General features: G+C 39.8%; 1 protein-coding gene across 1 annotated transcript in view; it reads left to right on the top strand.

Moving 5' to 3' along the window:
- pigo (phosphatidylinositol glycan anchor biosynthesis, class O) overlaps positions 1–7,074 on the top strand; it is a 30,825-nt gene extending 23,751 nt beyond the window's left edge. Inside the window, exons 9-10 of the mRNA XM_060822027.1 lie at positions 990–1,060; positions 6,085–7,074. Coding sequence (XP_060678010.1) covers positions 990–1,060; positions 6,085–6,214 — 201 coding nt within the window. The 3' untranslated portion in view covers positions 6,215–7,074. The remainder of the gene's footprint in view (positions 1–989; positions 1,061–6,084) is intronic.
- The last annotated feature ends 5,153 nt before the right edge of the window (positions 7,075–12,227 follow it).

Raw genomic sequence — 12,227 nt, 5'->3', positions numbered from 1 at the left:
TAGAAACTGAATAGGAGTGACTGATGTGAGAAGTGATTTAGGAGGAGTTGATGTTCTGGTGTGTAAATATATGTTAGCTCAGAGATGAGTAACTTACTGTCCATCTTATCTTACTTCAGTAAACTGCAAGTACTTAATGCACACGTGAGATTTTTTTTGTCACCAAAAATGCATAGTTTTCAATAGCATTATTGTTCGTAATGAAAGCATAGAAAGTAGGAGAGATTTGGGTAGTAAAAATGTAAGTGAATCTTGAGAGCATTGTAACATTCAAAATGAGACTATTGTCTCAAAAGTCAGAACCATATTTGTTTTTTCAGTAATGTGCGATCCAGTTGGATGGGAAAAGGATTTTTCTGTTCTTTGTTGTCACCTGATGCAACTGTCCTGTGGAGACTAGATAGGTAGTTCAAAGCAATTGAGACAGGGTAGTGTTCACACTGAAATTTTGAAAATTATGACTGTATTATGTTTGATAACAAGGAGAAACTTCAGAAAGATTTGAGGTTAATTTGAGTATTTTTTTTTGCTCTGATGAACTTTTGGAGTAAATGATTTGTTCATGTAGGCATTATTTCTCTTTATGAAATGGGCAGGGACTTTGATAACTTGAATCTAGAGGTGAATAATAAAGTTAATGGTGTGAGTGAACACAATACATCTAAAACCTACCAATGGGGAGAAAGATAAATATTTTCATGACTAATTTTGCTTTGAAGCGAGTTTTTATGTGTCAGTTCGAGAAATTAACTACGAACTGTTCCGACAGAATGGCTTTAATTAGAGGTATTTAAACAAACTGACAAAAGTCTGAATTACCACTTGATTTTCAGAAATGCTCCAAATGTCATTTAAAACAGGAAGACGAGGAAATGCTTATTTTTTTAAAAAAGCTGTCCTATATTTGAAGACAGAAACTTACAATGAAAGGTTTTATACTCTCTTGAAATTTAAAGAAAATTGTATGACTTGTTTTTTTCTTTACACAGCTCCTTGCCTCTGTATGTGCTGTTGCTATATTGAGGAGACACTTAATGGTGTGGAAGATCTTCGCACCAAAGTATGTTGAATATTAGTAGTGAGTAGTTAACTAATAGCAATCAGGAAACATAAATTTGAATGAAACAATTTAATAAGAATTGATTTGTTTCTAAGTATCAACATAGTTGCTACCCTTTCATTAGAAGTCTTTGGTAATGTTGTTTAGAGGCCATAAACTTTCACAATATGATCAAAGAAAAGAACGAAAGTAGTAGGAACAGGCCCTTTGGTCCTCCAAGCCTGTGCTGATCATCATGCCCTAACTAAACTAAAAAAACAAATCTCTGCCCTTATTCGGCCCGTATCCTTCTATTCCCCCCTATTCTTAAATGTCGCCAACGTGCCTGCTTCCACCACCTCCTCTGGCAATGTGTTCCAGGCTTCTATCACTCTCTGCCTGAAATACTTCCCTTGCACATCTCCCTTAAACTCCTCCCCCCCGCCCACCTTGAACCTGTGCCCCCTTGTAACTGAAATTTCAATCCTGAGCAAAAGCTTCTGACTATGCACCCTATCTATGCCGCTCATAATTTTGTAGACCCCTATCAGGTTTCCTCTTGTCCACTGTCTTTCCAATGAAAACCATCCTAGCCTTTTTAACTTCTCCTCATAGCCAAGTCCCTCAAGACCAGACAACATCCTGGTGAATCTTTTCTGCACTCTCTCCAAAGCTTCCACGCCTTTCTGGTAGTGAGCCGACCAAAATAGCTGCAAGATGGTTTGCCAACTCTTGTACTCCATGTCCCTGCCTATGAAGGCAAGCATGTCATATGCCTCCTTTATCATCTTGGCCACTTGTGTAGCCACTTTTAGGAAACTGTGAACCTTTATGTCCAGAGACATCTAATGTTAATGTTAGGAGGGATTCTGCCATTTCCACTATAATTCACACCTAAATTTGATCCTCCAAATGCACCACCTTGCATTTGTCTGGATTAAACTCTACCTGCCATTTCTGTGCTCAAGTCACCAATCTATCCTGTTAGATCCTTTCACAATCATTTGCAGTATCAGTAACTCCACCAATCTTCGTATCATCTGCAAACTTGCTAATCAGACATGCGTATTTTCCTCCTGATCATAAATATGAAACAACATAGGACCTAAGACTGATCTCTGTGGAACACCACTAGTTACTGGTTTCCATTCTGAAAAACATCCTTCCACCACTGCTCTCTGTCTTCTATTGATCAAGCCAATTTTGTATCCGTTTAGCCAGCCTACTCAGAATCCCATGTGAGTTTAGTTTTTGTACCGATCTGCTATGTGGGACTTTATCAAATGCCTTGCTAAAGTGTATATAAACTACATTCACAACCCTTACCTCATAATTATCCTTGTTAACTCTTCAAAACATTCTATCAGGTTAGTGAGACGTCACCTTCCCCATGCAAAATCATGCTGCCTGTCACTAACTAGTCCATTTTCTTCCAAGCATGTATGCATTTTGTCTCTCCGTATCCTCTCCAAGAACTTCCCCACCACAGATGTCAGGTTCGCGGACCTATAATTCCCTGGATCATCCCTGTTTCCTTTCTTAAACAAAGGAACAACATTGGCTCATCTCCAGTTCTCTGGAATCTTGCCTGTGGTCAAAGAGGATGTGAAGATACTGCCAGTATCCCAATTATTTCTTCCTTTGCCTCTTACGATAACCTTGGATAGATTCAATTTGGCTCTGCAGACTTGTCTACCCAAAATTTCTTCCATTAATATAATGGCATTCTCTAGAGTATTCACACACTCAGGCCCAACCTCAACATCAGTCATTTCCTTCTCCTTGATGAATACTGATTTAAAAAGTACTCATAAGGATCTCTCCCACTTCCTATGGTTCCTCGCATAACTCCCCTCTTTTTTTTGTCCTTGAGTGGGCCTACTCCTTCCCTTGCTACCCTCTTTCTTCTAATACATGCATAAAAAGCCTCTAGATTCTCCTTGATCCTCTTTGCTAAAAACATTTCATGGCCCCTTTTAGCTTTCTAATTCTGTGTTTAAGTTCCTCCTAATTTCTCTGTACTTCTCAAGGGCTTCATCATTTTGTAGCTGTCTAGATCTATCATCTACTTCCTTTTTCCTTTTGACTAATTTTACAATTTCCCTTTCGTCCATGGTTCCTGAATCCTGCCATTCCTATCATTCAGTTTTGCAGGGACTTGCATGTCCTGCACATTAGGGAGGTAGAGAGAAAACAGGGAATTAAAAACTTGTAAGTCTAATGGGGAAAATTCTCGAATCCATTATCAAGGCCTTCATAGCAGAGCATTTAGAAAGTAGTGGCAGAATCAGAGAGTCACCATGGATTTATGAAAGGGAAAATCATGCATTATAAATCTGTTGGAATTCTGTAAAGGTGTAACTAGCAGAGTTGACACGGGGGAGTCAGACTATGTGGTATATTTGGACTTTCAGAAAGTGTATGACAGAGTCCCAGATAAGAGATTATTGTGCAAGATTCAAGTGCGTGGGTTTGGGGGAAGTGTATTGAGATGAAAAAAGACTGGTTGGCAGAGAGGAACCAAACAGTAGGAATTAATAGGTCCTTTGTGCATGGGAAATCATGTCTCACAAACTTGATTGAGTTTTTTGAGAAGGGAACAAAGAGGATTGATGAGGGCAGAGTGATAGATGTGATCTTTACGGACTTCAGTAAGGCGTTCGACAAGGTTCCCCATGGGAGACTGATTAGCAAGGTTAGATCTCACGGAATAGAGGGAGAACTAGCCATTTGGGTACAGAACTGGCTCAAAGGTAGAAGACAGAAGGTGGTGGTGGAGGGTTGTTTTTTAGTTGGAGGCCTGTGACCAGTGGAGTGCCACAAGGATCGGTGCTGGGTCCTCTACTTTTTGTCATTTACATAAATGATTTGGATGCGAGCAGAAGAGGTACAGTTAGTAGGTTTGCAGATGACACCAAAATTGGAGGTGTAGTAGACAGCAAAGAGGGTTACCTCAGATTACAAGAGGATCTTGACCAGATGGGCCAATGGGCTGAGAAGTGGCAGATGGAGTTTAATTCAGATAAATGCGAGATGCTGCATTTTGAGAAAGCAAATCTTAGCAGGACATATACACTTAATGGTAAGGTCCGAGGGAGTGTTGCTGAACAAAGAGACCTTGGAGTGCAGGTTCATAGCTCCTTGAAAGTGGAGTCGCAGGTAGATAGGATAGTGAAGAAAGCATTTGGTATGCTTTCCTTTATTGGTCAGAGTGTTGAGTACAGGAGTTGGGAGGTCATGTTGCGGCTGTACAGGACATTGGTTAGGCCACTGTTGGAATATTCTGGTCTCCTTCCTATCGGAAAGATGTTGTGAAACTTGAAAGGATTCAGAAAGGATTTACAAGAATGTTGCCAGAATTGGAGGGTTTGAGCTATAGGGAGAGTCTGACTAGGCTGGGACTGTTTTCCCTCCCTTGGAGGCTGTGAGGGGTGACCTTATAGAGGTTTACAAAGTTATGAGGGACATGGATTGTGTAAATAGGCAAAGTCTTTTTCCTGGGGTCAGGGAGTCCAGAACTAGAGGGCACAGGTTTAGGGTGATAGGGGAAAGATATAAGAGAGACCTACAGGGCAACTTTTTCACACAGAGAGTGGTACATGTATGGGATGAGCTGCCACAGGAAGTGGTGGAGGCTGGTATAATTTCAACATTTAAGAGGCATTTGGATTGGTATGTGAATAGAAAGATTTTGGACGGATATGGGCCGGGTGCTGGCAGGTGGGACTAGATTGGGTTGGGATATCTGGTCGGCATGGACGGGTTGAACCGAAGGATCTGTTTCCGTGCTGTACATCTCTATGACAGGTAGTAACTAGTGGGGTGCTGCAGGAATCGGTGCTAGGATCCTAGCTATTCGCAATATATATTAATGATTTGGATGAGGGAACAAAATGTAACATGTCAAAGTTTGCAGATGATACCAAGTTGGCTGGGAAAGTGTACTGTGACGAGGATGCAGAGGTCCTTCAGCATGATCTGGACAGGCTGGGTGAGTGGACAAAGCAATGGCAGATGCAGTGTAATTTGTATAAGTGTGAGGTTATTCATTTTGGAAATAAAAACAAGAAGGCAGATTACTACCTGATTGGCTGTAAATTGGGAGAGGGGAGTGTGCAGCGGGACCTGGGTGTCCTTGTGCATCAGTTGCTGAAGGTAGGCATGAAGGTGCAGCAGGAAGTAAAGAAGGCAAATGGTATGTTGGCCTTCATTGTGCGAGGTTTTGAGTACAGGAGCAGGGATGTGTTGTTGCAATTATGCTGGGCATTGGTGAGCTCACACTTGAAAAGTTGTGTGCTGTTTTGGTCGTCTTTTCTGAGGAAGGAAGCTCTTGCTATTGAAGGAGTGCAGCGAAGGTTTACCCGGCTGATTCCGGGTTGGTGGGACTGTCGTATGAGGAGAGTTTGACTACGTGAGGATTGTTTTTGCTGGAGTTTAGACAAGTAAGGGGAGATATCGTAGAGACTTATAAAATTCTAGCAAGAATAGACCAGAAAGATGCTTCCAGTGGTAGGTGTGTTCTGAACCAGGGGTTACAATCTGAGGATTTCGGGCCTTCTGAGGCTGCTTTTAGACCTGCACCATTTAAAATTGCTTCCTTTGCATGAGATTAATAAAGTTTTTGAGGTATACTTCACTTTGTATACAAATTAGAACACTGGGAGAAGATGAAACAATCTGACCTAGATCACCCACAAATTTCTTTCTTTCTATTTTATAATTTTAAAATGCTGGTAAAATATATCTTACAAGTGGATGATAGTGACTTCCGATGTATATAAAACATTTGAGTGCTATGTGCATTTGTAGTAGGCCATATTAATATGATGTGAAGTGATATTAGAGTATTTTAATGTTTGATGGCAATAACACATTATTAAGTAGAAGAATGAGGCTTTCAATTGTGGTCTGCAAGCATTATCTGTAACCCCTCACTTCATTATAAATCCCATATGCAGTCATTAAAAGCCAAGTATTTTTATTTGTGTTGACATAAGAATACTGATCATTTCCCAGCTTTGAGTAATTTTTTTTTACTTTCCCAGGTTTCTTTTTGAGGCTTTGGGCTTTGTTGTGACAAGTATCTACCTCCTTATTACTTTTTGCTTCATAATGCGTGTGGATGTTGCTGTCAACAAGTGGTTTAAAGAACTTCTTTTGAAGCAGTCAAGGTAACATGTTGACAATAAAACATAACAGGGACTGCTGGAAATAGTTACAATGGACAGATTGCCAATCAAATTGCATACCAAAAGAAAATGATTGTTATCTTACAGTACCATATCTCTGGACATCAGAAGTTGCTGCTGTAAAAGAAGCACAAATTACCTTAATGCCTTGTGTAGCCAACAAACACGCCTTAGTTTCATTGTGCACACGAATGAAAAAGAAGTTTGAACCACTGTGAATAGACTCGAACATTTTGCCATTTCTTACAGTTCACAAATGGTTAATTGCAAAACGTATTTGTACTAAAGCAATCAGTTAAAACTTTGTATAGCTTGGTGTTACTTTCTTAGAGCATCAGCAAAAATGGTCCCAGGACATAAGCATGCAGCCTACTTTTTTATGATTAAAAGCACTTCAATGTAAAACGGATTTTTAAATCATAACCAATTGTATCACTTCTGTTTGTATGTTTTTTAACTGTCATAATTTTGTTTAGTTATTTCAAGAATTGTTCCCATCCTTTGAAATGGGCTACTGTTAGAATGTAGCTTTTTCTACATTGCCAAACTGTCATTGCTTTGTAGATCTCTTTCTAAAAACCAACAGGTGCAAGAGTTCTGATATGCAATCACTAAATGTTAATGTGTTTATTAGTGATGGCTCTGATTGTAAACTACTTAGGGAATTTGCTGTATTCTCATGCAGCTGCTTTGTATGATTGAAACCAGGGGTGTACATGTTCTTTGTGGAATCCTTGTACAAATTTCATTAGTTCAATTAATTCACGTTGTATGCAAGTCAGAAATGTCTCTGTTTTGAAACATCCAAGTGGATCACAAAATTCTGGATAAATTAAAGTTATTTTCAAGAGTGTTTTTGCTTTCTTTTATACTTCTACTATTCTTTGCTGTTATACAAGCAGAGTAAGAAGAACAACAAAGAATGTACACAGGAATGGGCCATTCAGTCCTCACAATGCACCAATACATTGTGTCTTTCCATACTAAAATTGTCTTCACTTACAATATCCACATTCCTCTATTTCCTTTCTGTTCAAGTATTCATCCAGGTGCTTCTTGAATGCTTCTGTTGTCTGCTTCCACCACCTCCTTTGGCAGGGTGTTCCAGGCACTCACCACCTTTTGTGTGGAAAACTCGCTTCGCACAACTATTTTAAACCAACCAAGACGCACACACAACATCCTCTCCCCCCCAAACACTTTGAAGCTGTATACCCTAATAATTAACCCTTCCACTGTGTGGGAAGAGCCTCATATTTTCTACTCTATCCATACCATTCACATTCTTATAAACTTCCTTCAGGTTGCCCCTCCACCTCCTGCATTTCAGAGAAAACAAACCCAGTTTTTCCAACCTTTCTTCATAGCTAAAAGCCCCATGCCAGAAAACATCCTAGTAAATGTTTTCTATATCCTCTGCAAAGCATCCCACATCCTTATGGTGTGTGGTGACCAGAACTGTATGCAATATTGTAAGTGTGGCCGAACTAAAGTTCTTTAAAGCTAGAGCATGACTTGCCTGTCCTTATACTCAATACCCCTTCCAATGAAGGTAAGCATTCCATAGGCCTTTTTTACTACCTTATCTATTTGCACTGTGAGCTTTACTGATTTGTGGACCTGGACACCTAGATCCCTCTGCATATCAATACTTCTAAGTGTTTTGCCATTTACTGCATAATTTCCATCTGTACTCGACCTTCCAAAATGCATAATCTCTTATATCCTGCTGTATCCTCTGACATTCCTCCTTACTATCCGAACTTATCCAATCTTTGTATCGTCCGCAAACTGAACAATTAGACCAGCTACATTTTCGTCCAAATCCTTTATGTAAACCACGAACAGCAGAGATCCTGTGGAACACGACTGGTCACAACCCTCCATTCTGAAAAGCATCCTTCCACCACTACCCTCTCTCCTATGACTAAGTCAGTTCTGTATCTATCTTGCCTGCTCACCCCCGATACCATGTGACGTCACCTTTTGTACCAGTCTGCCATGAAGGATCTTGTCAAATGCTTTACTGAAGTCCATGTAGACATCACCCGCTTTTCCCTTTTCAATCACTTTTGCCACCACCTCAAAAAGCTTGATCAAGTTAGTGAGGCACAACATCCCCTGCGCAATACCATGCTGTCTATTGCTAATAAGTCCATTTGTTTCTAAATGTGTATAGATTTTGTTGCTGCTAATCTTTTCAGTATTTTCCTGGATTATCCCTGCTATCCTTCTTCAAAACAATGGGACAACATTGGCTATTTTTCAGTCCTCTGGGACCTCACCTGTAGCCAAAGAGCTACATTTAGCCTTTAATGTAAAACTAGTTTACAATAAGATTAAAAAAGCAACATGCAGCCAATGTTGGAGATCTGAACTAAAATCAAAAGTATGAAAATGCTAATCTTATGGTATCAGTGAAGAGAGAAACAGTGTTAATGTTTCAAGTCTGATATGACTGTTCGGTTTACATTCAGAATCTTCTCTCTCGGATTTCTCGTGTAATTATTCAGAGTGTATTGCTTGGATTCATTGACTTGGATTCACAACACAGTATTTTTATTGTTGCTTTCCATAATGTTGAAATTGCAGTATCCCAAATGGTGTTTTGAAGTACAGATACCAGTGTTCCATTTCACTTGTACATCTGTGTGTGAATGCTGGGGAGTGCCTGTTCATTCGAGTTGAGGGGTACTGTTGGTTGTTATCTCGATAGGCAGTAAAGTTGGTGTTGATACAAAGATTGCATTTTTGCTTTGAATTAAAATTATTTGGTTCATATGATTCAAGAGTTGCATTCTAATGCTGATGTATATCAGAGACAAATCTGAATCACATACTGACAACAGTATTCTCAAATATGTGGACTTGAGAATACTGCTGATAATCTGGTCCAGCTGCTGCCAAAGCCCTGATCTTGGTTTTCTCCAGAACACCTTGTGACATGGTAAAGAATTCTAAGCTAATCTCATTTCTGCTTCAACTCCACTTTCCTGCCTCCCCTCCATAACCTTTGAATATATTGCTAATTTAAAATCTGTCCATCTCCTCAAATTTACTCAATGTCTCAGCATCCACGGCGCTGTGTAATAGTGACTTCCACAGATTCACAACTCTTTAAGAGGGAGGTAATTTCTCATTCATTTTACTTCTACAACCCCTTGTTCTTCAGCTACAGCCTCTCATTCTCACTTGCCCCACAAGAAAACATCCTTTCTGTGTCTACTTCATCAGTCTTAAGTATTTGTTATATCTCCATTAAATCCTTCTTCTCAACTCCTGAGAATATAGGCCTAAACTGCTCAACTTCACTTCATAAGACAAACTCCATATCTCTGGTATCAATCTGATGCACCTCCTCTGAACTGCCTCCAATACAACTACAGTCCTCTTCAAGAAATAGGACCAAAGTTGTCTGTAATATTCCAAGTGTGGTCTCACTTATGCCTTGTATGATTGCAGAACATCTCTGTACTTTTATATTTTATCCTTCAATCAATAAATGCCAAACTTCCATTTGCTTTCCTTATTACCTGCTATTTTCGCATACTGGTTTTCTGCAAATCAGGAATGAAGAGACCCAAATCCTTCTATCGTGAAGCATGGTCCATTTAGAGACATTCCTTTTCTATTCCTTTAACCAAAATAGATAACCTCTCACAACCACATTAACTTCATCTGTAAATTTTGGCCCATTCGCCTAGCCCATTTGTAAATTTATTATTCATTGCAACTTACTTTCCCACCTATTTTTGTGCCAACTGCAAATTCCATCCCTGCATCCAAGTCATTAATACAGATTGGAAACAGTTGGGACCCAAGGACCAAACCCTGTGGCATCCCATTATTTACATCTTGCCAACCAGAAAAAGATCCATTTATCCTGACTCTGCTTTCTGTCGATTAGTCAATCCTTTGTCTAAGGTAATATGTTACTCCCAACCCCATGTGATCTTACCTTGTGCGTTAACCTTTCATGCAGCGCTTTCTGGAAGTCCAGATATATTACATCTACAGGATTCCCATTATCAATGTTGCTTGCTATCTCTTCCACGAACTCTAGCAATTTAGTCAAACATAATTAAGAAGGTTAAATTAAGTATCTTTGATAGCTTGTACTTTGACTTTCCATGTGTCCTGTCATTACGTCTGTAATGGACCAGATTAGATCCCCTAAAAATATTTGAAGAAGGTAGCCTAGACCCTGACTGCTTCTTACTTTAAAGGCAAATATAAAGTATCTGTTCCAATTGCAAACTACTCGATGTGAAGCAAAACGCAATTTATTTAAACACCGTAGGTAAAATACAGCCAAAGAAGGAGAAATTTAGAATAATAATTCTACTGGAAAATTTTATTATAGATACAATAAATACTAATTAACTGTTCCACTATAGTAACATCACATAAACAAACCCCTTGTCAAAAAGGCAAATTCAGAAACATGCATTTCTTCAATCCAGGAAGAAGAAATTCAAGAGAAACTTCAGAGAGAGTGGCAGCCAGGAGACATCCACTGAAGCTTCCAACTCTGTTAGCTTCTGATGCTACTGAGAAAACAAAACCCAGAAATCCTAATCTGTGGGAGCTGGCCACACATATTCAGGTTGCATTAAAAAATAACTAAGGCCTCCCAAGCTGTTTACTCAAGTAGTTTTCAGTGGCTAGCTCTGTCCCTCTTGTTCAATCTTTCTCTCAAAAGATATCAGGACAAAATGACCTCTTAAGGCTATGGCATCGTCACTCTTCCTTATTAAAGATTCTAATGATTTTCCAGTGGCCAGTATACCCTTTTTATAGGGAAGAAGAGGAAACAAAGAGACAGAACATCTCAATTGTTTTGAGAATAAGCTACCAGGGGTCCTGTGAGTGGTGACTCCTTCCTTTGGATGCCTGTTGACACCATCTGTCTCCTTGAGCTGAAAGTGTACCTGGAATGGGGGTGATGTCCCTCATCATCTCTAAATTTGCAGTTCACACTGAAGCTTTCAAGAAAGTATTGGGTGACTAGCTGGATAGAAATAATGTGTAGGATATGACAAAATAGCAGGAGGTTGGCACTAAGTCATAGAATAATGGACTGAATGGCCTCCTTTTGCACTGTGACAATTCTGTAATCTCACTAATGATCATGGTCTACAATTCTCACTACTGCACACATAATATTCACTCAGTGGTTCTCACTGAGTGAATGAACCCTCAGTGTTAATTATTAACCCTTTCTGTTCTCTGGTCATCCAGCTGTCTGAAAGAGGAATATTTCATCATCTCTCTTGCTCTTACATCACCACTAACTTCTCTTCCAACCAAATCAATCATACCCAATCATTCTGTTTATCACGTGGTAGGAATGAGTACAGAAATCCAAGACTGGTGGGAGAGGGTGGAGGACATGAGTTTCCTCACTCCCTGAGGAAAAGATTCTTTAACTAACTGAGCACCTATACCTAGAATAATGGAGTGCAGATCATGCATATTTCCAGCAGACACTGAGTGTGCAGAACCTGAATCTCCATGATGGTCAATAGACAATAGGTGCAGGAGTAGGCCATTTGGCCCTCCAATCCAGCCACACAATTCACTATGATCATGGCTGATCATCCACAATCAGTATCCTGTTCCTGCCTTACCCCAATAACCCTTGTTTCCACTATCTTTAAGAGCTCTATCCATCTCTTTCTTGGATGTATCTCGAGACTTGGCCTCCACTGCCTTCTGGGGTAGAGCATGTCATATATTCCATTCCATTCGTCATACACATTCATGCAGGAGCCAGCTGGTGATAACATTGGTGGATTCCTCTATCCTTCAATCAAACCAGTGCGCCTGACAAAACTGCAAGCTGTTCTGTACCTGTGTGTTTTCCTAAGTAATTAATAGCTGAGATCATGGTATCATATTCTGTACAGAGTTGAACAGGTTGCCTGGTCTCTAGTAGTCCTCTGAATGCCAGAGATCTTGGACATTTCCTCTTCGACTTTCGATGGACGTGTATCATC

The sequence above is a fragment of the Hemiscyllium ocellatum genome, chromosome 1 (genome assembly GCF_020745735.1).
Source record: "Hemiscyllium ocellatum isolate sHemOce1 chromosome 1, sHemOce1.pat.X.cur, whole genome shotgun sequence".
Classification (NCBI taxonomy): domain Eukaryota; kingdom Metazoa; phylum Chordata; class Chondrichthyes; order Orectolobiformes; family Hemiscylliidae; genus Hemiscyllium; species Hemiscyllium ocellatum.
Note: the sequence above shows the minus strand (reverse complement) of the source record. Positions and strands in the feature narration are given on the sequence as shown.